Source organism: Hyperolius riggenbachi, chromosome 1 (assembly GCF_040937935.1).
Source record: "Hyperolius riggenbachi isolate aHypRig1 chromosome 1, aHypRig1.pri, whole genome shotgun sequence".
Taxonomy (NCBI): Eukaryota; Metazoa; Chordata; class Amphibia; order Anura; family Hyperoliidae; genus Hyperolius; species Hyperolius riggenbachi.
The window spans coordinates 535,395-558,217 of NC_090646.1; the positions used below are offsets into that span (position 1 = coordinate 535,395).

Below are 22,823 nucleotides of genomic sequence, written 5' to 3' on the forward strand. Positions count from 1 at the left end.
TCCTGGGGACCCCCTGTATAGATCCCCCATTTCTGTATATTGATCTCTATATTTCTCTGCAGGAGATCCCGGCTGGTCTGGGGGGATCCTGGCTGTGCCAGATCCCGGGGATCCCCGTACAGATCCCCCATTTCTGTATATTGATCTCTATATCTCTCTGCAGGAGATCCCGGCTGGTCTGGGGGGATCCTGTGCCAGATCCCGGGGATCCCCTGTACAGATCCCCCATTTCTGTATATTGATCTCTATATCTCTCTGCAGGAGATCCCGGCTGGTCTGGGGGGATCCTGTGCCAGATCCCGGGGATCCCCTGTACAGATCCCCCATTTCTGTATATTGATCTCTATATCTCTCTGCAGGAGATCCCGGCTGGTCTGGGGGGATCCTGTGCCAGATCCTGGGGATCCCCTGTACAGATCCCCCATTTCTGTATATTGATCTCTATATCTCTCTGCAGGAGATCCCGGCTGGTCTGGGGGGATCCTGTGCCAGATCCCAGGGATCCCCTGTACAGATCCCCGATTTCTGTATATTGATCTCTATATCTCTCTGCAGGAGATCCCGGCTGGTCTGAGGGGATCCTGTGCCTGCTCCTGGGGACCCCCTGTACAGATCCCCCCATTTCTGTATATTGATCTCTATATCTCTCTGCAGGAGATCCCGGCTGGTCTGGGGGGATCCTGTGCCAGATCCTGGGGACCCCCTGTACAGATCCCCCCATTTCTGTATATTGATCTCTATATCTCTCTGCAGGAGATCCCGGCTGGTCTGGGGGGGATCCTGTGCCAGATCCTGGGGATCCCCTGTACAGATCCCCCATTTCTGTATATTGATCTCTATATCTCTCTGCAGGAGATCCCGACTGGTCTGGGGGGATCCTGTGCCAGATCCCGGGGATCCCCTGTACAGATCCCCCATTTCTGTATATTGATCTCTATATCTCTCTGCAGGAGATCCCGGCTGGTCTGGGGGGATCCTGTGCCAGATCCTGGGGATCCCCTGTACAGATCCCCCATTTCTGTATATTGATCTCTATATCTCTCTGCAGGAGATCCCGGCTGGTCTGGGGGGATCCTGTGCCAGATCCTGGGGACCCCCTGTACAGATCCCCCCATTTCTGTATATTGATCTCTATATCTCTCTGCAGGAGATCCCGGCTGGTCTGGGGGGATCCTGTGCCAGGACCTGGGGACCCCTGTACAGATCCCCCCATTTCTGTATATTGATCTCTATATCTCTCTGCAGGAGATCCCGGCTGGTCTGGGGGGATCCTGTGCCAGATCCTGGGGACCCCCTGTACAGATCCCCCCATTTCTGTATATTGATCTCTATATCTCTCTGCAGGAGATCCCGGCTGGTCTGGGGGGATCCTGTGCCAGATCCTGGGGACCCCCTGTACAGATCCCATTTCTGTATATTGATCTCTATATCTCTCTGCAGGAGATCCTGGCTGGTCTGGGGGGATCCTGTGCCAGATCCTGGGGACCCCCTGTACAGATCCCCCATTTCTGTATATTGATCTCTATATCTCTCTGCAGGAGAGCCTGGCTGGTCTGGGGGTATCCTGTGCCAGATCCTGGGGACCCCCTGTACAGATCCTTCCATTTCTGTATATTGATCTCTATATCTCTCTGCAGGAGATCCCGGCTGGTCTGGGGGGATCCTGTGCCAGATCCTGGGGACCCCCTGTACAGATCCCCCCATTTCTGTATATTGATCTCTATATCTCTCTGCAGGAGATCCCGGCTGGTCTGGGGGGATCCTGTGCCAGATCCTGGGGACCCCCTGTACAGATCCCCCCATTTCTGTATATTGATCTCTATATCTCTCTGCAGGAGAGCCTGGCTGGTCTGGGGGCATCCTGTGCCCGCTCCTGGGGACCCCCTGTACAGATCCCCCCATTTCTGTATAATGATCTCTATATCTCTCTGCAGGAGATCCCGGCTGGTCTGGGGGGATCCTGTGCCAGATCCTGGGGACCCCCTGTACAGATCCCCCCATTTCTGTATATTGATCTCTATATCTCTCTGCAGGAGAGCCTGGCTGGTCTGGGGGGGATCCTGTGCCAGATCCTGGGGACCCCCTGTACAGATCCTTCCATTTCTGTATATTGATCTCTATATCTCTCTGCAGGAGATCCCGGCTGGTCTGGGGGGATCCTGTGCCAGATCCTGGGGACCCCCTGTACAGATCCCCCCATTTCTGTATATTGATCTCTATATCTCTCTGCAGGAGAGCCTGGCTGGTCTGGGGGGATCCTGTGCCAGATCCTGGGGACCCCCTGTACAGATCCTTCCATTTCTGTATATTGATCTCTATATCTCTCTGCAGGAGATCCCGGCTGGTCTGGGGGGATCCTGTGCAAGATCCTGGGGACCCCCTGTACAGATCCCCCCATTTCTGTATATTGATCTCTATATCTCTCTGCAGGAGATCCCGGCTGGTCTGGGGGGATCCTGTGCCAGATCCTGGGGACCCCCTGTACAGATCCCCCCATTTCTGTATATTGATCTCTATATCTCTCTGCAGGAGATCCCGGCTGGTCTGGGGGGATCCTGTGCCAGATCCTGGGGACCCCCTGTACAGATCCCCCCATTTCTGTATATTGATCTCTATATCTCTCTGCAGGAGATCCCGGCTGGTCTGGGGGGATCCTGTGCCAGATCCTGGGGACCCCCTGTACAGATCCCCCCATTTCTGTATATTGATCTCTATATCTCTCTGCAGGAGAGCCTGGCTGGTCTGGGGGGATCCTGTGCCAGATCCTGGGGACCCCCTGTACAGATCCCCCCATTTCTGTATATTGATCTCTATATCTCTCTGCAGGAGATCCTGGCTGGTCTGGGGGGATCATGTGCCCGCTCCTGGGGACCCCCTGTACAGATCCCCCCATTTCTGTATATTTATCTCTATATCTCTCTGCAGGAGAGCCTGGCTGGTCTGGGGGGATCCTGTGCCAGATCCTGGGGACCCCCTGTACAGATCCCCCATTTCTGTATATTGATCTCTATATCTCTCTGCAGGAGATCCCGGCTGGTCTGGGGGGATCCTGTGCCAGATCCCGGGGATCCCCTGTACAGATCCCTTATTTCTGTATATTGATCTCTATATCTCTCTGCAGGAGATCCCGACTGGTCTGGGGGGATCCTGTGCCAGATCCCGGGGATCCCCTGTACAGATCCCCCATTTCTGTATATTGATCTCTATATCTCTCTGCAGGAGATCCCGGCTGGTCTGGGGGGATCCTGTGCCAGATCCCGGGGACCCCCTGTACAGATCCCCCCATTTCTGTATATTGATCTCTATATCTCTCTGCAGGAGATCCCGGCTGGTCTGGGGGGATCCTGTGCCAGATCCCGGGGATCCCCTGTACAGATCCCTTATTTCTGTATATTGATCTCTATATCTCTCTGCAGGAGATCCCGGCTGGTCTGGGGGGATCCTGTGCCGTCGCTCAGACTGAGAGAAACCAAGCCAAGAACCGCTACAAGAAGGTCGTCCCATGTAAGCAGAGCGACAGCAGCTTTCATTATTCCTCTACAATAGTGATGTACAATAGTGATCACTGTGTGCCCAATCCCTGCTATGGAGGTGTACTGATAGCATGTGGCCTGTACAGAGAGTAATTTATCAGTGCAGAGTCTCCTCCTGTAATGTATATCTGTCTTCCTGTAATGTATATCTGTCCTCCTGTAATGTATATCTGTCCTCCTGTAATGTATATCTGTCCTCCTGTAATGTATATCACACCTCCTGTAATGTATACCACACCTCCTGTAATGTATATCACACCTCCTGTAATGTATACCACACATCCTGTAATGTATATCTGTCCTCCTGTAATGTATATCTGTCCTCCTGTAATGTATATCTGTCCTCTTGTAATGTATATCTGTCCTCCTGTAATGTATATCACACCTCCTGTAATCTATATCTGTCCTTCTGTAATGTATACCACACATCCTGTAATGTATATCTGTCCTCATGTAATGTATAATCTGTCCTCCTGTAATGTATATCTGTCCTCCTGTAATGTACATCACACCTCCTGTAATGTATATCTGTCCTCCTGTAATGTATACCACACATCCTGTAATGTATATCATCTTCCTGTAATGTATATCTGTCCTCCTGTAATGTATACCACACATCCTGTAATGTATATCTGTCCTCATGTAATGTATATCTGTCCTCTTGTAATGTATATCTGTCCTCCTGTAATGTATATCACACCTCCTGTAATGTATATCTGTCCTCCTGTAATGTATACCACACATCCTGTAATGTATATCTGTCCTCATGTAATGTATATCTGTCCTCCTGTAATGTATATCTGTCCTCCTGTAATGTATACCACACATCCTGTAATGTATATCTGTCCTCATGTAATGTATATCTGTCCTCCTGTAATGTATATCACACCTCCTGTAATGTATATCTGTCCTCCTGTAATGTATACCACACATCCTGTAATGTATATCTGTCCTCATGTAATGTATATCTGTCCTCCTGTAATGTATATCACACCTCCTGTAATGTATATCTGTCCTCCTGTAATGTATACCACACATCCTGTAATGTATATCTGTCCTCATGTAATGTATATCTGTCCTCCTGTAATGTATATCTGTCCTCCTGTAATGTATACCACGCATCCTGTAATGTATATCTGTCCTCATGTAATGTATATCTGTCCTTCTGTAATGTATATCACACCTCCTGTAATGTATATCTGTCCTCCTGTAATGTATATCTGTCCTCATGTAATGTATACCACACATCCTGTAATGTATATCTGTCCTCATGTAATGTATATCTGTCGTCCTGTATTGTATATCTGTCCTCCTGTAATGTATACCACACATCCTGTAATGTATATCTGTCCTCCTGTAATGTATACCACACATCCTGTAATGTATATCTGTCCTCCTGTAATGTATACCACACATCCTGTAATGTATATCTGTCCTAATGTAATGTATATCTGTCCTCCGGTATTGTATATCACATCTCCTGTAATGTATAGCACAACTCCTGTAATGTATATCTGTCCTCCTGTAATGTATATCACACCTCCTGTAATGTATATCTGTCCTCCTGTAATGTATATCTGTCCTCTTGTAATGTATATACACCTCCTGCAATTTTATACCTGTCCTCCTGTAATGTATATTTGTCCTTCAGGAATGTGTATCTGTCCTCCTGTAATGTATATCTGACCTCCTGTAATGTATATCATGCCTTATGTAATGTATATCTGTCCTCCTGTAAAGTATATCTATCCTCCTGCAATGCATATCTGTCCCCCTGTAATGTATATCTATCCTCCTGTAATGTATACCACACATCCTGTAATGTATATCTGTCCTCATGTAATGTATATCTGTCCTCCTGTATTGTATATCACATCTCCTGTAATGTATAGCACAACTCCTGTAATGTATATCTGTCCTCCTGTAATTTATATCACACCTCCTGTAATGTATATCTGTCCTCTTGTAATGTATATTACACCTCCTGCAATTTTATACCTGTCCTCCTGTAATGTATATTTGTCCTCCAGGAATGTGTATCTGTCCTCCTGTAATGTATATCTGACCTCCTGTAATGTATATCATGCCTTATGTAATGTATATCTGTCCTCCTGTAAAGTATATCTATCCTCCTGCAATGCATATCTGTCCCCCTGTTATGTATATCTGCTCTCCTGTAATGCATATCTGTCCTCCTGTAATGTGTACCTGTCCTTCTGTAATGTATACCACACCTCCTGTAATGTATATCTGCCCTCCTGTAATGTATGCCTATCCTCCTGTAATGTATATCACACCTCCTGTAATGTATATCATGCCTCCTGTAATGTATATCTGTCTTCCTGGAAAGTATATCTATCCTCCTGTAATGCATATCTATCCTCCTTTAATGTATATTGCACCACCTGTAATTTATATCTGTCCTCCTGTAAAGTATATCTATCCTCCTGTAATGCATATTTGTCCTCCGGTAATGTATATATGTCCTCCTGTAATGTGTATCTGTCCTCCTATGCTTGTATATGAGACCTTCCCACTCATACATCAAACAGCCGAGACTTACGTTAGTTTTAGATAAAGTGTTTCTGGCAGATTGTAAGCAGCTAGGGGTTGGGCCAGTGACATGCGCTGCTGGTATGATTGGCCAGTCCCTGGTGGCGTACAATCTGTGTGGAGAGTCAGTAATTATGTAAGTGTCCACATTGCCTCTGTGTATAATGATTGTACATAGTAAGTGTAAGTAAAGATGGCCCGAACCTCCGATTTTAGGTTCACGAACTTCCCGTGAAAGTTTGGTTCGCGCGAACTTTCGTGAACCACAATTGACTTCAATGGGGAGGCGAACTTTGAAAACTAGAAACATTTATGCTGGCCACAAAAGTGATGAAAAAGATGTTTCCAGGGGTCTAACACCTGGAGGGGGCCATGGATGAGTGGGGTAGACGCCAAAAGTCCCGGGGAAAAATCTGGATTGGACGCAAAGCAGCGTTTTAAGGGCAGAAATCACATTGCATGCTAAATTGCAGGCCTAAAGTGCTTTCAAACATCTTGCATCAATCAGGGAGTGTAATTAGAGTACTGCTTCACACTGACACACCAAACTAACTGTATAACGCACCGCAAACAGCTGTTTGTGTAGTGACGGCTGTGCTGGACTGGTGCGCAACATGGCGAGATTGCTCTTCCTCACTCAGTGATGTCTGGTTAGGTAATGTTTGACTGCCTTATCAACTTTCCATGGTTCTTTCTCTACCATTGTTAAAGCTTACATCTATTTTTTTTAAATACTTGTTCTGCTTGCTGTTCAGTACCTGCATCAAGAATCTTTTATGGAGGGCAAGTCTGTCATTGTGAGTGACCACAGGTAATGGCCGGGGAATCCTGGTTCGATTCCGGTCCGGAGGGGGAGCCTAAGAAACGGCTACACCACCACACATCCAAGGCAGGCAGCAGGCATGGCATGCATGTCCTGAGGTAGTGACCAAAAATAACAATTTCGAGGCCCTGCTGTATATGTGAGATGAATCAACTTTAAATCCTTTAACGAGAATCTGTTATGGAGGGCAAGTCTGCCATCCATTCAAGTGCAAGTTATGCACTGACTGCCAGGTATAATACAATGTGCAGTCACAGATGCAGTGAAAGGTATGCAGTGACTGCAAACAGCAATTTGTGTAGTGATGGCCGTGCTGGACTGGTGCGCACCATGACGAGAGTGCAGGTGATGGCGGCTTTCCAGCCCATATGGTCGCCGAGCTGAGGTAGCTGAATGACAGAACAGTGACTGTCCAGCTGATCAAATTTGGTCTGACCACAACGAAGCAACAACCTTATTATCTTTGGTGTGCCACCCCCCGAGACACTCATATAGCAGGCGGTCACTGCTTCATTGTGATACGCAAGCCCCTTCACCGTGGCAAGGTAATGATCACGAAGGGGGATGGGCACATGTACATGCCTTTTGTTTTGTTGTTGCAGCCGCAGTGCAGCCAGAAAAACTAGGCAGGCATGTACACGCACCAAAAAATTATTATAGTGGCCGCTGCTAGCCTTAAAAATTCAGGAATCCGCCTAGAGTCCTGGACCTTGGTGGTGGTGGCGGAGAAGGCAGTCAAGCGGCCTGCGGGCAGATATTCTGTGTGGGGAGCGACTTAGTCTTGGGGCAGGCAGTCACACGGCGTGCAGGCAGAGATGCTGTGTGTGAGGACTGACTTAGTCTTCGGGCAGGCCTGACCATGCTTGCAGACCAGGCATACGTGGTCAGAAGGACCCTTGACCCAACGCTGTGTGCCAGAGATGCCACCACTTGCCTTTCAACATCACGGTACACTTTAGGTATCGCCTTTTTTGAGAAAAAAATTGTGGCCTGGTATCTTTCACTGCGGTGTGTGGCTTTGCTTTTGTGAGCTGCTTTTCCTCAGGTGGTCATGCCATTGCAGTTTGTGCTTTGTAATCATGTGCCTTCGTAAGGTAGTTGTCCCTACGCGGGTCTTGGTCTTTCCATGGCTCAATTTTCAGTGGCAGAGAGTACAGATGGCATTGCTCTCATCTGAGGCAGACACACAAAAAAATTTCCACACCGCTGAGCCCTGGGGTGATGGCACTTTGGTGGTGGCGGCCGACTGAGTGTTAAGTGGGGTGCTAGAATCAGAGCAGGAGGAGGAAGATATATCACGCTTCCGTGCAGAAGCTGAGAAAGATGAGGTGTTCTGTGTTAGTCAACTACACCCTGACAATATTGGGGGTTGATGGCACGTGCCTTCTTCTGAACACTGTACTTTGGTCGAGGGGCCGCACGAAATCACGACAGCACGACCTCGAACAGACCTGCCGGGTGGCCTGCCTCTGCCTTTTGTTTTGTCCATATTGGGGGGGATGAAGTGAAAGGTATGCACTTACTTGACTAATACAATGTGCAGTCACACAGGTGTAGTTAACAGGTATGCACGGAGTGGTATATCACACGTGCACTCACGTAGGTAGGTGGGTGCACTGAACACAACAGGTAGGTATATGCAGCTCACGTAGGTAGGTGGGTGCACTGTGAACAACAGGTAGGTAGGTATATGCAGTACTGGGTATTACAATGTGCACCTGTCACACACACAGGTAGTCACTGAATGTGCTGGGCCTGGCAGTGGGACACACACAGTATGAATTAGCAAGGCTGTCTATGCAACACAAGTGTCAGTGGGACACACAGAAAAAAAAAATAGATCACAAGAACAAGATTAGCTCTCAAAAGAGCTGTTGAGGGGTGCTATTTTAGCAATAAGAATCAGCCAGGAGCACGCTAACAAGCCTACGACAGCCTAACTAATCTTTCCCTATGAGAGTCTGCAGCATCAGCAGCTGTCTCTTCTCTATTTACTGCAGGCACACGAGTGAGTAAAATGGCCGGTGATGCCTGCCTTTTATAAGGGGGGGAGTGGCTCCAGGACTGAGTGTAGCCTGATTGGCTACAATGTGCCTGCTGACTGATGTATAGGGTCAAAGTTGACCCTAATGATGCAATATGGGAGCGAACCGAACTTCCGGAAAAGTTCGCCGGGAACTGTTCGCCGGCGAACCGTTCGGGCCATCTCCAAGAGTAAGCAGATGGGGGTTGGGCCAGTGACACGTACGTTGGGTATGATTGGCCAGTCCCTGGCGGCATACAATCTGTGTGGAGAGTCAGTAATTTTGTAAGTGTCCACGTTGCCTCTGTGTATAATGATTGTACATAGTAAGTGTAAGCAGCTGGGGGTTGGGCCAGTGACACGTACGTTGGGTATGATTGGCCAGTCCCTGGCGGCATACAATCTGTGTGGAGAGACAGTAATTATGTAAGTGTCCACGTTGCCTCTGTGTATAATGATTGTGTGGTTCTCTCCTGATTGTACAGATGACGAGTCCCGAGTGGTGCTGAGGTCCAACCCTTCCGGATCAGATTACATAAATGCCTCCTACATAGACGTGAGTATTGATCTTATACCGAGGATTGTCTCTCATCCTGTGTGGTACCATCAGCTGCTCAGGTTCATCAGAGTCCATCAGTTCTGATGTTCCTCCTGACAAGCCTTAATGGATATTGGTGGATCCAGAAGTCAAAGTTCCCACTATAGACACATACAACCTCTGTTTGATGGACGTTTTGTCCTCAATATGGTGTAAGATACCCCAGACGCTGGAGATCTGTCTCCTTATAGTGATAATGACGTGTAATCCTGGTGTTATAATTTAAGTATTATATGTAGGCCTCAGTTATTTGAACTGAGTTAGTTGAAAGGCTTGATTTGCACAGGGTCTCTTTAAGCATCATTTCTCGGAGAGAAATTATGAAGACTTTTACCAGAAGCAGATTGTCCTCGTCCGAAGGACAGGGACACTATCTGTTCAAATGTACAGACTTTCAGACTGCAAAAGGGAAAACAGAGGCCAATATTTAATAAACAGAGAACATTCCTGTATGTAGAGAAAAGGGATCATAGAATATTAATCAAGTAGGTGGGTATTATGACACCACGAGGGGTCTGAGCCAATAGTAGGTTTTGGGGGATGTTTTAGATGGTCACAATTAACGCTTTCCTGGTCAGTATTAAGGTTCATGATGGGCCAAAGGAGGGCACTCTTACTTTCATGCTCTCTATCTACTGACTGGAACCCTAATTACTTTCCTTTATTTATGTAATCTGATATAATATATGCTGTATATATTTAATTAGGCCTCAGGGCCTAGTTAGATGTGGTAGCTAGATGTAACGTAGTATAGACAGAAGATAACAACTGGTCACCTTCACCAGGAATGGGACAAAGAGCTTGTAACGCAACGGACTTAAAACAGAAGAATCTGCTTTGCTAAGGTGTAACGAACTGTATCTGTATATCTGTTTACTGAATAAACTCTTTGGAACTTGGAAGCCGACTTTCAATCTCCTATGCTGTTTGCTGTTGTGAGTCGAGTTTGCAGCTCTTACTAATGAGTTGCTGGTGCCGGAATAAAGGTGAAGTTCTAACACCTGGCAGACAGCTGTGCTAGATCACGTGTGGCCTCAGGTGGCCCCCAGAGAAGAGAAGTGTCAGGAAATAATGCCCTATGCTTGTATTGTAGTGAATTAATGGCTGTGCTAGATCATGGTTTTGGCCTCTGGTGGCCTCCCGATAAGAGAAGTCTCAGGAAATAATGCCCTATGCTTGTATCGGTGAAGTGATGGCTGTGCTAGATCACATGTGACCTCTGGTGGCCTCCAGAAAAGAGAAGTGTCAGGAAATAATGCCCTATGCTTGTATAATGGTGAACTGATGCCCATGCTAGATCACAGGTGTGGCCTCTGGTGGCCTCCACAGAAGAGAAGTGTCAGGAAATAATGCCCTATGCTTGTATTATGGTGAAGTGATGGCCATGCTAGATCACGGGTTTGGCCTCTGGTGGCCTCCACAGAAGAGAAGTCTCAGGAAATAATGCCCTATACTTGTATCTTGGTGAAGTTACAGGTGATGTCTTCTCTTGCAGGGTTTCAGGATGCCGCAGGCCTACATAGCCACACAAGGTGGGTGATCCTCACACTTCTCATGTTCCTCAGGTCCACAGATGACCCCAGATACTGAAGCAATCCTTTCATGACTATAACTGGTGGTCGGAGGTTACAGTGTGTGTGTTTATAATGTGTGCGTATTTATAAGTATAGTCTGTTTATACATACATAGTAGTGACATCTCCATCCTCAACTGCCACACCTCTCCCCCCAGGCCCCACCCCCGATACGTTGGCAGACTTCTGGAACATGGTGTGGCAGGAGAACAGCTCTGTTATCGTAATGCTTACTGGACTGGAGGAACAAAATAAGGTGAGGCAGCCTTGAGGGAGGGAGGAGTTAAAGGAGGGAGCAGAGGGAATAGGTGGGAGGGAGAAGGAAGGGGCGAGGGAGGGAGATGGGGCAGAGGGAGGAGGGGGGTGGAGGGAGAAGGAGGGGTCAGAGGGAGGAGGAGGGACAGAGGAGGAAGGAGGGAGTAGGAAGGGGACAGACAATGGTTGGTCATCGTAAAGGTGTTACGTTTTTAGTGTTGTCTTTCTTCTTGTTGGGAAAATTTCCCGCTACAAGGCTAGCATATTCCCTTACAGAGGAGCATCAGTAAGATTGAGAAAAGACAAATACCCATTGACTGTATGTATAAAGTTGAATTAAGATATTGTGGTAACTTAGCTGCCTATAAAGTTATAGCAGGAATGAATATGGCGGCACTTGTGTGAATAGGACAATGGGGGTCAGGGCAAGGGAAGTAAGAGAGAAGTGACAGCTGGGATAGCCATAGCCAGCACACTTTGCACACTGTGTGGTTCGGCTGGGGTTTGTAGGTCCATTAAGGGTGAAGTCTAGGATGACAGGACATTTACTCCTGTGAGGTAAACACAGGCCTGCTTCCCCAGTGAAAGCTGTAAAGCCTCAGATGTCTTGTTGCCAGTTGGTGGTGGGACAGGCTGTGAGAGGAAATATCCCATGAGGTATACATGCCAAACTCTGTCAGGTGGGCCCAATCTGGCCCACACAGCTATCAAAGTTGGCCCAGAAGTGGTTTCCCCACTTTGCAATATGTTTGGTCCACGAGCATCTGAACGCTAAGCCTACATGGCCAAGGGCCTGTTTCCACTGCACGCAGATTCTGGATGCAGATAAACTGACTCCAATTAATGCCTATGAGAAAATTTGCATCAGAAAAATTGCGTTTAGTGGAAACAGGCCTATAGGCATTCATTGCAGTCAGTTTTTCTGCATCCAGAATCTGTGTGTAGTGGAAACAGGCCCTAAGACCCAAAATATGAGAGGGAGGGGCAGCGCAAGCCAATAGGAAGTCCTGAGGGAGAGGCGGACCTTATGTGAGTGGAACTCGCCAATATGACTGTATAGCTTGCAGGGGCTCACTGCGGCAGTGTATAACTCTGCGGCCCATGCCAAAATTACATCCTGCACATTTCTCCCTGTACAATTGGCCAATCAAAATGGGATGAGTGCACCGGGCTTTTTTAGGGTTCAGAGATTAGCCATAAAACTCCTCAGTAATGTCACCTCTGATATATGCTCCGCCTTCTCCCCTTGTCACACCTGTCATCTCCTCAGGTGAAATGTGAGCGCTATTGGCCGGAGCAGAGCCAGACCTATGGTGACATCACAGTCTCCGTACAGAAGATTGTCGAGACTGGAGCCATCACCATCCGCAGCTTCAGCCTTAAGAAGGTAAGCGCGTCTGCACACAAAACTAAACCAACACGTCACTGATACCCCATAAAGAGTCACTGCACAACACTGAGCAATAGAGACAGCCAATGGGAGGCAATCATTCCAGCTCATGTGCAGACTGTCCTCGGCCCTTATCCAGTGACTCCACCTGTCTGCACGAGTGTGGAGATAACAGTTAAGGGTTGGCATTATGGTCTGAATGAACGCAGAACTCATCACCTGACCACATGCTCCTCCTCCTCCCTCTGCTGCTGAAATATTCACTCATTGTGGTCAGCACTGCAGCTCAGAAAATTCTCATCATCTTCCCGATATGTTCCTGCATTCTCAGTGTGTCATAAAGCATCTTACCCGTACCGCACCCTCATCGGTGCCTTTCCAAACAAGGCCAGGAAAGGGCAGTGAGAACTGGCTTCTTATTCCTCTCAGACAGGGCTATGAGTGGGACAAATTGATTTGTAAACATCTCGGTGTGGGTGTGGGAAGGGTTAAATGCTTTATTACTCTAAGCAGAGAGAAAAAGAACAGCAAAATGATAAGTCTACTGCAGTGCATCCACAAAGAGTTTATCCCTCAGCAGTAAGGGGAGGGGGTGTCAGGTGAGGATTCTGTACTGGGTAGTGACAGCTGTTCAGTAACTTGGGGGCTGCCTACTCTCTCAGCAGCAGATGGAAGGGGTGGATGGGAACAGGTGATAGTCCTATCCTGAATAGTGTTACGTAAGTCAGCTCAGGTGGCAGATATTGGAAGTTGTTGTTTTCCCGGAGGGTAAATACCATAGGAATACCTTCCTTAGACGGGAAGCTTTTTGGATGGAGCGATTGGGAACTCAGTCACCCAATGGCCTTAACGAAGACTTCAGTTTTAGATGTTTCCTTTAACAGGTATGCTGCTCTTTCCACTAGAAAGGGTTAATTAAGTATTGAAGCAATGTGCCCGCCCCCCAATGCTTTGGGTGTGGTGAGAAGTGTGATGTCTATATATGTTGTATGTTGGGTCAGAAGTTTTGAGCACTTGATAAAGGGCTAACGCCCGAAACGTTGTGCTGTCTGTATGCTGTACATCTACCTAGCAATATAAAATAAATATGTACTGGATATAACATCCAAAGAGGGTTGAGTCTTATGGGAATTGCGATGCAATTTGGAACTTGGTGAGATTGGGAGATGTAATGGACCTCTCACCCCATTAGGACTCCCCGTAAACATACATGCAATCCTGATGCCGGTGGACTATCCTTCTACGGTCAGTAACTGGGGACTGCCTACTCTCTCAGCAGCAGAGGGAGGAGGTGGGTGGGATCAGGTTATAGTTGTTATAGCTGTGCTGAGTACCGAGAGCTGTTCACTAACTGGGGACTGCCTACTATCTAATTAGCAGAGGGAAGGGGTGGGTGAAATCAGGTTGTGGTTCTGTGCTGAGTAGTAACAGCTTTACAGTAACTGTGGGCTGCCTACACTCTCAGCAGCAGAGGGATGGGGTGGGAGGGATAATTTTATAGTTCTTTACTGATTAGTGAGAGCTGTTTAGTAATTGTGGGCCGCCTACTCTCTCAGCAGCAGAGGGTGGAAGTGGGAGGGCTCAGGTGATGATTCTATGCTGAGTAGTGAGAGCTGCTCAGTAACTGGGGACCGCCTACTCTCTCAGCAGCAGAGGATCGAGGTAGGAGGGATCAGGTTATGATTCTGTGCTGAGTATTTAGAGCTGTTCAGTAAATGGGGATCTTCTACTCTCTCAGCAGCAGAGGGTGGAGGTGGGAGGGATCAGGTGATGATTCTGTGCTGAGTAGTGAGAGCTGTTCAGTAACTGGGGATAACCTACTATCTCAGCAGCAGAGGGAGGAGGCGGGAGGGATCAGGTTTTGGTTCTGTGCTGAGTGGTGAGCATTGTTTAGTAACTGGGTACTGCCTACTATCTCAGCAGCAGAGGATGGAGGTAGGAGGGTTCAGGTTTTGGTTCTGTGCTGAGTGGTGAGAGTTGTTTAGTAACTGGGTGCTGCCTACTATCTCAGCAGCAGAGGGAGGAGGTGGGAGAGATCAGGTTTTGGTTCTGTGCTGAGTGGTGAGCATTGTTTAGTAACTGGGTACCGCCTACTCTCTCAGCAGCAGAGGGAGGAGGTGGGAGGGATCAGGTTTTGGTTCTGTGCTGAGTGGTGAGCATTGTTTAGTAACTGGGTACTGCCTACTATCTCAGCAGCAGAGGATGGAGGTAGGAGGGATCAGGTTTTGGTTCTGTGCTGAGTGGTGAGAGTTGTTTAGTAATTGGGTACCGCCTACTCTCTCAAAGTACAAAGTTAAGTCATGGTGAACCAGACCCACCAGGATTGTGTTAAGGACTAAAAGGAACCTAGAAGCCTCTTTATTAAATAAATAAATAAATAAATAAAAATGCTTTGCTAAATATAAATTTGCTTTCTTAGAACAGAAAATATTTGCAATTTTCAGCTTCACGTGAGCAAAAAGTAACTCCCATCACTTCTTGCTCATGTGCAGCTGAATACTTTCAAATATCTTCTGTTTTAAGGAAGCAAATTTATATTGAAAGTTTTGATAAATGTTATTTGTATTTTTGTAAAGCAGTGACTTGTATTTGGAGATAAGTTTCCCGGTAATAATGCATGTCTCCCTGCGGCAGGCGCAGTCCATGGTGCAGGTGACGGTGGAGCAGTTACATTACCTGCGCTGGCCGGACCATGGAGTGCCCAGAAACACCTCAGACATGGTGCAGCTGGTGGAACTGATGAACAGATGTAACACCCCCGGCTCAGGACCGGTCATAGTACACTGCAGGTACCGCAGGGCTCCGACATGGGACCACGCCCCAGGGTGGAACTACAGACTGGCATTGTATATATAACTAAACACCTGACTGACTGTTATCCTACCTGCCTTTCACCTAAAGTAATGTCATCTGTGGGAAACGCAGCTCTCCTCTCCCCAATCACTGCAGCTAGTGAAGATGTAACACCCCTGGCTCAGGACCGGTCATAGTACACTGCAGATACCGCAGGGCTCCGACATGGGACCACGCCCCAGGGTGGAACTACAGACTGGCATTGTATATAACTAAACACCTGACTGACTGTTATCCTACCTGCCTTTCACCTAAAGTAATGTCATCTGTGGGAAACGCAGCTCTCCTCTCTCCAACCACTGCAGCTAGTGCAGATGTAACACCCCCGGATCAGCACTGGTCATAGTACACTGCAGGTACCACAGGGCTCTGACATGGGACCACGCCCCAGGGTGGAACTACAGACAGACATTGTATATAACTAAACACCTGACTGACTGTTATCCTACCTGCCTTTCACCTAAAGTAATGTCATCTGTGGGAAATGCAGCTCTCTTCTCCCCAATCACTGCAGCTAGTGCAGATGTAACACCCCCGGCTCAGGACCGGTCATAGTACACTGCAGGTACCGCGGGGCTCTGACATGGGACCACGCCCCAGGGTGGAACTACAGACTGGCATCGTATATAACTAAACACCTGACTGACTGTTATCCTACCTGCCTCTCGTCTAAAGTAATGTCATCTTTGGGAAGCGCAGCACTCCTCTCCCCAATCACTGCAACTAGTGCAGAAGCAGCCATCCTGCATAGTAAAGTAATATTCAGTTCAATGTGTAAGCCAAATGTAATAACTCAACAGATAGTGTCACCACCACAAGGCTACATTTCAATTCCAAAACGTATTTTATATTATTGTCCACAACTACAGTGGCTTGCAAAAGTATTCGGCCCCCTTGAAGTTTTCCACATTTTGTCACATTACTGCCACAGACATGAATCAATTTTATTGGAATTCCACATGAAAGACCAACACAAAGTGGTGTACACGTGAGAAGTGGAATGAAAGTCATACAGGATTCCAAACATTTTTTACAAATCAATAACTGCAAAGTGGGGTGTGCGTAATTATTCAGCCCCCTGAGTCAATACTTTTTAGAACCACCTTTTGCTGCAATTACAGCTGCCAGTCTTTTAGGGTATGTCTCTACCAGCTTTGCACATCTAGAGACTGAAATCCTTGCCCATTCTTTTTTGCAAAACAGCTCCAGCTCAGTCAGATTACATGGACAGCTTTTATGAACAGCAGTTTTCAGATCTTGTCACAGATTCTTAGATCTGGACTTTGACTGGGCCATTCTAACACATGCATATGTTTTGTTTTAAACCATTCCATTGTTGCCCTGGCTTTATGTTTAGGGTCGTTGTCCTGCTGGAAGGTGAACCTCCGCCCCAGTTTCAAGTCTTTTGCAGTCTCCAAGAGGTTTTCTTCCAAGATTGCCCTGTATTTGGCTCCATCCATCTTCCCATCAACTCTGACCAGCTTCCCTGTCCCTGCTGAAGAGAAGCACCCCCCGAGCATGATGCTGCCACCACCATATTTGACAGTGGGGATGGTGTGTTCAGAGTGATGTGCAGTGTTAGTTTTCTGCCACACATAGCGTTTTGCATTTTGGCCAAAAGGTTCCATTTTGGTCTTATCTGACCAGAGCACCTTCTTCCACATGTTTGCTGTGTCCCCCACATGGCTTGTGGCAAACTGCAAACGGGACTTCTTATGCTTTTTTGTTAACAATGACTTTCTTCTTGCCACTCTTCCATAAAGGCCAACTTTGTGCAGTGCACGACTAATAGTTGTCCTATGGACAGAGTCTCCCACCTGAGCTGTAGATCTCTGCAGCTTGTCCAGAGTCACCATGGGCCTCTTGACTGCATTTCTGATCAGCGCTCTCCTTGTTCGGCCTGTGAGTTTAGGTGGACGGCCTTGTCTTGGTAGGTTTACAGTTGTGCCATACTCCTTCCATTTCTGAATGATCGCTTGAACAGTGCTCCGTGGGATGTTCAAGGCTTTGGAAAGATTTTTGTTGCCTAAGCCTGCTTTAAATTTTTCAATAACTTTATCCCTGACCTGTCTGGTGTGCTCTTTGGACTTCACGGTGTTGTTGCTCCCAATATTCTCTTAGACGACCTCTGAGGCCCTCACAGAGCAGCTGTATTTGTACTGACATTAGATTACACACAGGTGCACTCTGTTTAGTCATTAGCACTCATCAGGCAATGTCTATAGGCAACTGACTGCACTCAGATCAAAGGGGGCTGAATAATTATGCACAACCCACTTTGCAGTTATTTATTTGTAAAAAATGTTTGGAATCATGTATGATTTTCGTTCCACTTCTCATGTGTACACCACTTTGTGTTGGTCTTTCATGTGGAATTCCAATAAAATTGATGCATGTTTGTGGCAGTAATGTGACAAAATGTGGAAAACTTCAAGGGGGCTGAATACTTTTGCCACCCACTGTATGTCCAACAATTAAAAACAAGGATACAGTAAATCATTCAAATAACAATTACTGAATCTCCTTCTAATAAACACTTTCACCATAGAGATCCAAAGATATAGACAGTACCCAAGAATCTATAATAATCCCATGTAATATATAGCACCCAATTACATTACACCATATAAAGCTATGCTTGAATTGTGTGTTATAATAGATATTAAGTTCCTTCTGTAGGAATAAAACAGACAGAGCTGACAAATCCCAGTGAAGGATCCAAGCAACAATAAAAACACAGGTCCTCAGCCATTGTCAAGACTATTTCTCTTCACTGGAGCTGGACTTTACATTGTTCTGACATTAATGGAAAAGTCAGAAGCAGCCAATGGCTGAGAATCCCAGCTTCTATTCACATTCATATTGATGTGTTTGTACTTTATCTGTGCAGTGCTGGGATTGGCAGAACAGGCACGTTCCTGGCTCTTGACATCCTCCTGAAGATGGCAAAGGCAGTTAGGAGGGTGAACGTCTATAACTGTGTGCTACAGCTGCGGAAGAAGAGAGTGAAGATGGTGCAGGAGAAGGTGGGTGAAGATCCGGTTATTCTCTATCTGCCCTCACTTAGGGCAGCCAACTTTTATACACAGCAGGTCCCGTACTGCAGATAGAAACCAATACACATCCCAGGAGTTAGCAGGAGGTCACCTGACACCCCAAACCTGCCAACATCAGCTTCAGGATCCAAAACATTGACCACAAACACCACTAGCGGCAGCGTTAGGTGTAGTTTGCTGAGAGCGAGTTCTCCCATATGCTTTGATCATTTTCTCATAGCCTTGTCTGGGCCCTGGGTGTCCCCTCCAGCTGGGTATAGAAAGGGAGTGAAGTATGGTCCAGTGCTGGTCATGGGACAGATCCAGAGACATCAAACCAACAAATGCTTATCCAAGAAGTACCTTCCATGACCAACTGTGCATAGTTTTCTTTCAATACCTTGAGTTCCTTCCTCAGGCATGATGCAGCACTGGTGTGATTCTGATCCTGTTCCGTATCTTGCCTGAAGAAGAAAGTTTCAGAGCTTGCAAGAAAACACAGTCATGAAATGTAATACCTGAATCAGCCATTGGTTGGTTTAATGTCTCCTGATGAAACTGGAATAGTTGTTCTAATTTTTAGCCCTATAACTGTATAGAACAAAAGTGTGATGCCTGATGATCTTCATTCTGGTTGGTCAGTTAGAACTATCCAATCAGTGCTGGGAGCCTCGGTTATTTTTTTTACCTATAATACTGTAAATAGCAATGACAGAGATTGGCCAGTTAGTCGTGGGCTGATGGTTTCTCTCGGTGGTCTCCTTGGTACCCTGCTATTTAAAGTGACAGCTTGTTGAGGCCTTAGTTCTCACTGGCATTGTATGACTCAAGAAGGGTCTCCAAGAGGTTGTCTTGGACTTACTGGAGGAATCTTCGTCTGTGGCTGCTGCATGTGGCTGTAAGTGTCCACTTATAGTCACTAAAAGTCTAATTTCAGTAACCTTTATAGGTCCACGATGGGGGCTGAAATATGTATTCACTTAGCAGAACATTAAAAAAAAATCTCCAGCTTTGGTAGGTCATACATGTCCTCCTATAGTTCTTAGTAAGTCATCTTAACTCAGATCTTTAACTCTGTGTGAGAGATCGCGGAAAAACCGCCACATGTGCTCCTAAGCAGGCGGCTGATTCCGCGTCTAGTGCGGCGGTTTGCACGTGGAAGCGTGTGTTTGGTGGCAAGGCAGAACGCGGAAAAGCCGCTGCATACAGCAGCAGTAAGGCGGCTAGTTCCGCGTCCAGCGCGGCGGTTTGCACGCGGAAGCGTGTGTTTGGTAGCAAGGCAGAACGCGGAAAAGCCGCCGCATGCAACAACAGTAAGGCGGCTGGTTCCGCGCCCAGCGCGGCGGGTTGCACGCAGCAGCATGTGTCTGGTGTGGCTGAATCTGTTAGTGCACATAGGCTTAGGAATACACGCGCGCGCGCTGAGAGGCAGAATTCTTATACCAAGCAAGAGGGGTCAGCTGACCACGCCGATCAGCTGACTCCAGAGCAGGATACTATTGGTTGAGCAATTAGGGGTGGTGCTGGAGAGCACTACTCCATATATAGTTCCTGCTGGGCACTTGCAAGTTGTCTGCCGTTGCGATCACTACGTGAAAGCACTCAGACCTTAGTCAGATCCTTCAGTGTGTTTGAAACAGGTGGACCTGGGAATTCACACTTAGCCAGATTATTTGAATTGTATTCTGTTTATGCTTAGACTAGTTCCAGGGTGCTGAGATTACGGACCTCGCATCCAAGATTAGGAAACTGTACTGTCATCTGTGTTATACTCCAGACTAGTTCCAGGGTGCTGAGACTACGGACCTCGCATCCAAGATTAGGAAACTGTACTGTCATCTGTGTTATACTCCAGACTAGTTCCAGGGTGCTGAGACTACGGACCTCACATCCAAGATTAGAGAACTGTACTGTCATCTGTGTTATACTCCAGACTAGTTCCAGGGTGCTGAGACTACGGACCTCGCATCCAAGATTAGGGAACTGTACTGTCATCTGTGTTATACTCCAGACCAGTTCCAGGGTGCTGAGACTACGGACCTCGCATCCAAGATTAGGGAACTGTATTGTCATCTGTGTTATACTCCAGACTAGTTCCAGGGTGCAGAGACCAAGGACCTCACACCCAGACTAGACATTGTTTGATATCTGTTATGACCTATAGCTTTTCTGACTACTCCTCTGTCTTCTGATTCGGTACCTTGTATATCTGATATTCCGTTGCCAGACCCTGCTTGACTTGGATACCGAATCAGCCTCCTGTCTTTGTACTTTATCTGTCAGTGTGTTGCCTGACCCGGCCTGGCCGACCTCGAGAACTATCTCTCCCCTTGAGAGATAGTCTCCAGATCATAGTGACATCCATCCTTAGGTGTCACTCACTCTCGGGTCCTTCCTGCCTCCAGCCTGACTCCTCCCCTTGGAGAGCCTCAGGCTGCTGGAAGGTTCCTGTACTCCCAGAGCAGTGTCTCTTTACTGTATGTCGCCTGCTCAGCAGGTGCATCACTCAAACTATTACTGTTGCACCAAACACTCACATACCTATAGATGTCCAGAGGTTAGCAATATATCTGATTATCGGTGATTCTGCAGCATTCTTGGTGATATTGCAGATCGCCAATAATCAGATTTTCTCTTCATGCTGACACCAATCTTTACACTCTGACAATAAAATAGCCATACGATTTGTTGACACCATATGAGGCAGTTCACCAGATGTGACTTCCTGTGACAGGAGCAGTACATCTTCCTGTATGACATATAACTTCCTGTGGCGGGAGCAGTACATCTTCCTGTATGACATGTGACTTCCTGTGACGGGAGCAGTACATCTTCCTGTATGACATGTGACTTCCTGTGATGGGAGCAGTACATCTTCCTGTATGACATGTGACTTCCTGTGACAGGAGCAGTACATCTTCCTGTATGACATATAACTTCCTGTGGCGGGAGCAGTACATCTTCCTGTATGACATGTGACTTCCTGTGACAGGAGCAGTATATCTTCCTGTATGACATATAACTTCCTGTGGTGGGAGCAGTACATCTTCCTGTATGACATATAACTTCCTGTGGTGGGAGCAGTACATCTTCCTGTACGACATGTGACTTACTGTGACAGGAGCAGTATATCTTCCTGTATGACATGTGTCTTCCTGTGACGGGAGCAGTACATCTTCCTGTATGACATGTGACCTCCTGTGACAGGAGCAGTACATCTTCCTGTATGACATATAACTTCCTGTGGTGGGAGCAGTACATCTTCCTGTATGACATATAACTTCCTGTGGTGGGAGCAGTACATCTTCCTGTATGACATGTGACTTTCTGTGACAGGAGCAGTATATCTTCCTGTATGACATGTGACTTCCTGTGACGGGAGCAGTACATCTTCCTGTATGACATGTGACTTCCTGTGACGGAAGCAGTACATCTCCCTGTATGACGTGACTTCCTGTGACGGGAGCAGTACATCTTCCTGTATGACATGTGACTTCCTCTGACGGGAGCAGTACATCTTCCTGTATGACATGTGACTTCCTGTGATGGGAGCAGTACATCTTCCTGTATGACATGTGACTTCCTGTGATGGGAGCAGTACATCTTCCTGTATGACATGTGACTTCCTGCGAAGGGAGCAGTCCATCTTACTGTATGACATGTGACTTCCTGTGACAGGAGCAGTACATCTTCCTGTATGACATGTGACTTCCTGTGAAGGGAGCAGTGCATCTTCCTGTAGGACATGCGAATTCCTGTGACAGGAGCAGTACATCTTACTGTATGACATGCAACTTCCTGTGACAGGAGCAGTACATCTTACTGTATGACATGTGACTTCCTGTGACGGGAGCAGTACATCGTCCTGTATGACATGTGACTTCCTGTGACAGGAGCAGTACATCGTCCTGTATGACATGCGACTTCCTGTGACAGGAGCAGTACATCTGCCTGTATGACATGTGACTTCCTGTGACAGGAGCAGTACATCTTCCTGTATGACATGTGACTTCCTGTGATGGGGGCAGTATATCTTCCCGTATGACATGTGACTTCCTGTGACAGGAGCAGTACATCTTCCCGTATGACATGTGACTTCCTGTGACAGGAGCAGTACATCTTCCTGTATGACATGTGACTTCCTGCGATGGGGGCAGTATATCTTCCTGTATGACATGTGACTTCCT

The 22,823-nt window shown here is 47.1% G+C and overlaps 1 protein-coding gene across 3 annotated transcripts in view; it reads left to right on the forward strand.

Moving 5' to 3' along the window:
• The window catches only part of LOC137562144 (receptor-type tyrosine-protein phosphatase kappa-like), a 374,827-nt gene that overhangs the window by 301,783 nt on the left and 50,221 nt on the right, over nt 1–22,823 (forward strand). For all 3 annotated transcript variants that reach the window (XM_068273487.1, XM_068273479.1, XM_068273493.1), the window contains exons 20-26: nt 3,417–3,504; nt 9,418–9,488; nt 11,026–11,062; nt 11,262–11,359; nt 12,629–12,745; nt 15,383–15,537; nt 18,492–18,627. In XM_068273487.1, the coding sequence (XP_068129588.1) occupies nt 3,417–3,504; nt 9,418–9,488; nt 11,026–11,062; nt 11,262–11,359; nt 12,629–12,745; nt 15,383–15,537; nt 18,492–18,627 (702 nt within the window). The remainder of the gene's footprint in view (nt 1–3,416; nt 3,505–9,417; nt 9,489–11,025; nt 11,063–11,261; nt 11,360–12,628; nt 12,746–15,382; nt 15,538–18,491; nt 18,628–22,823) is intronic.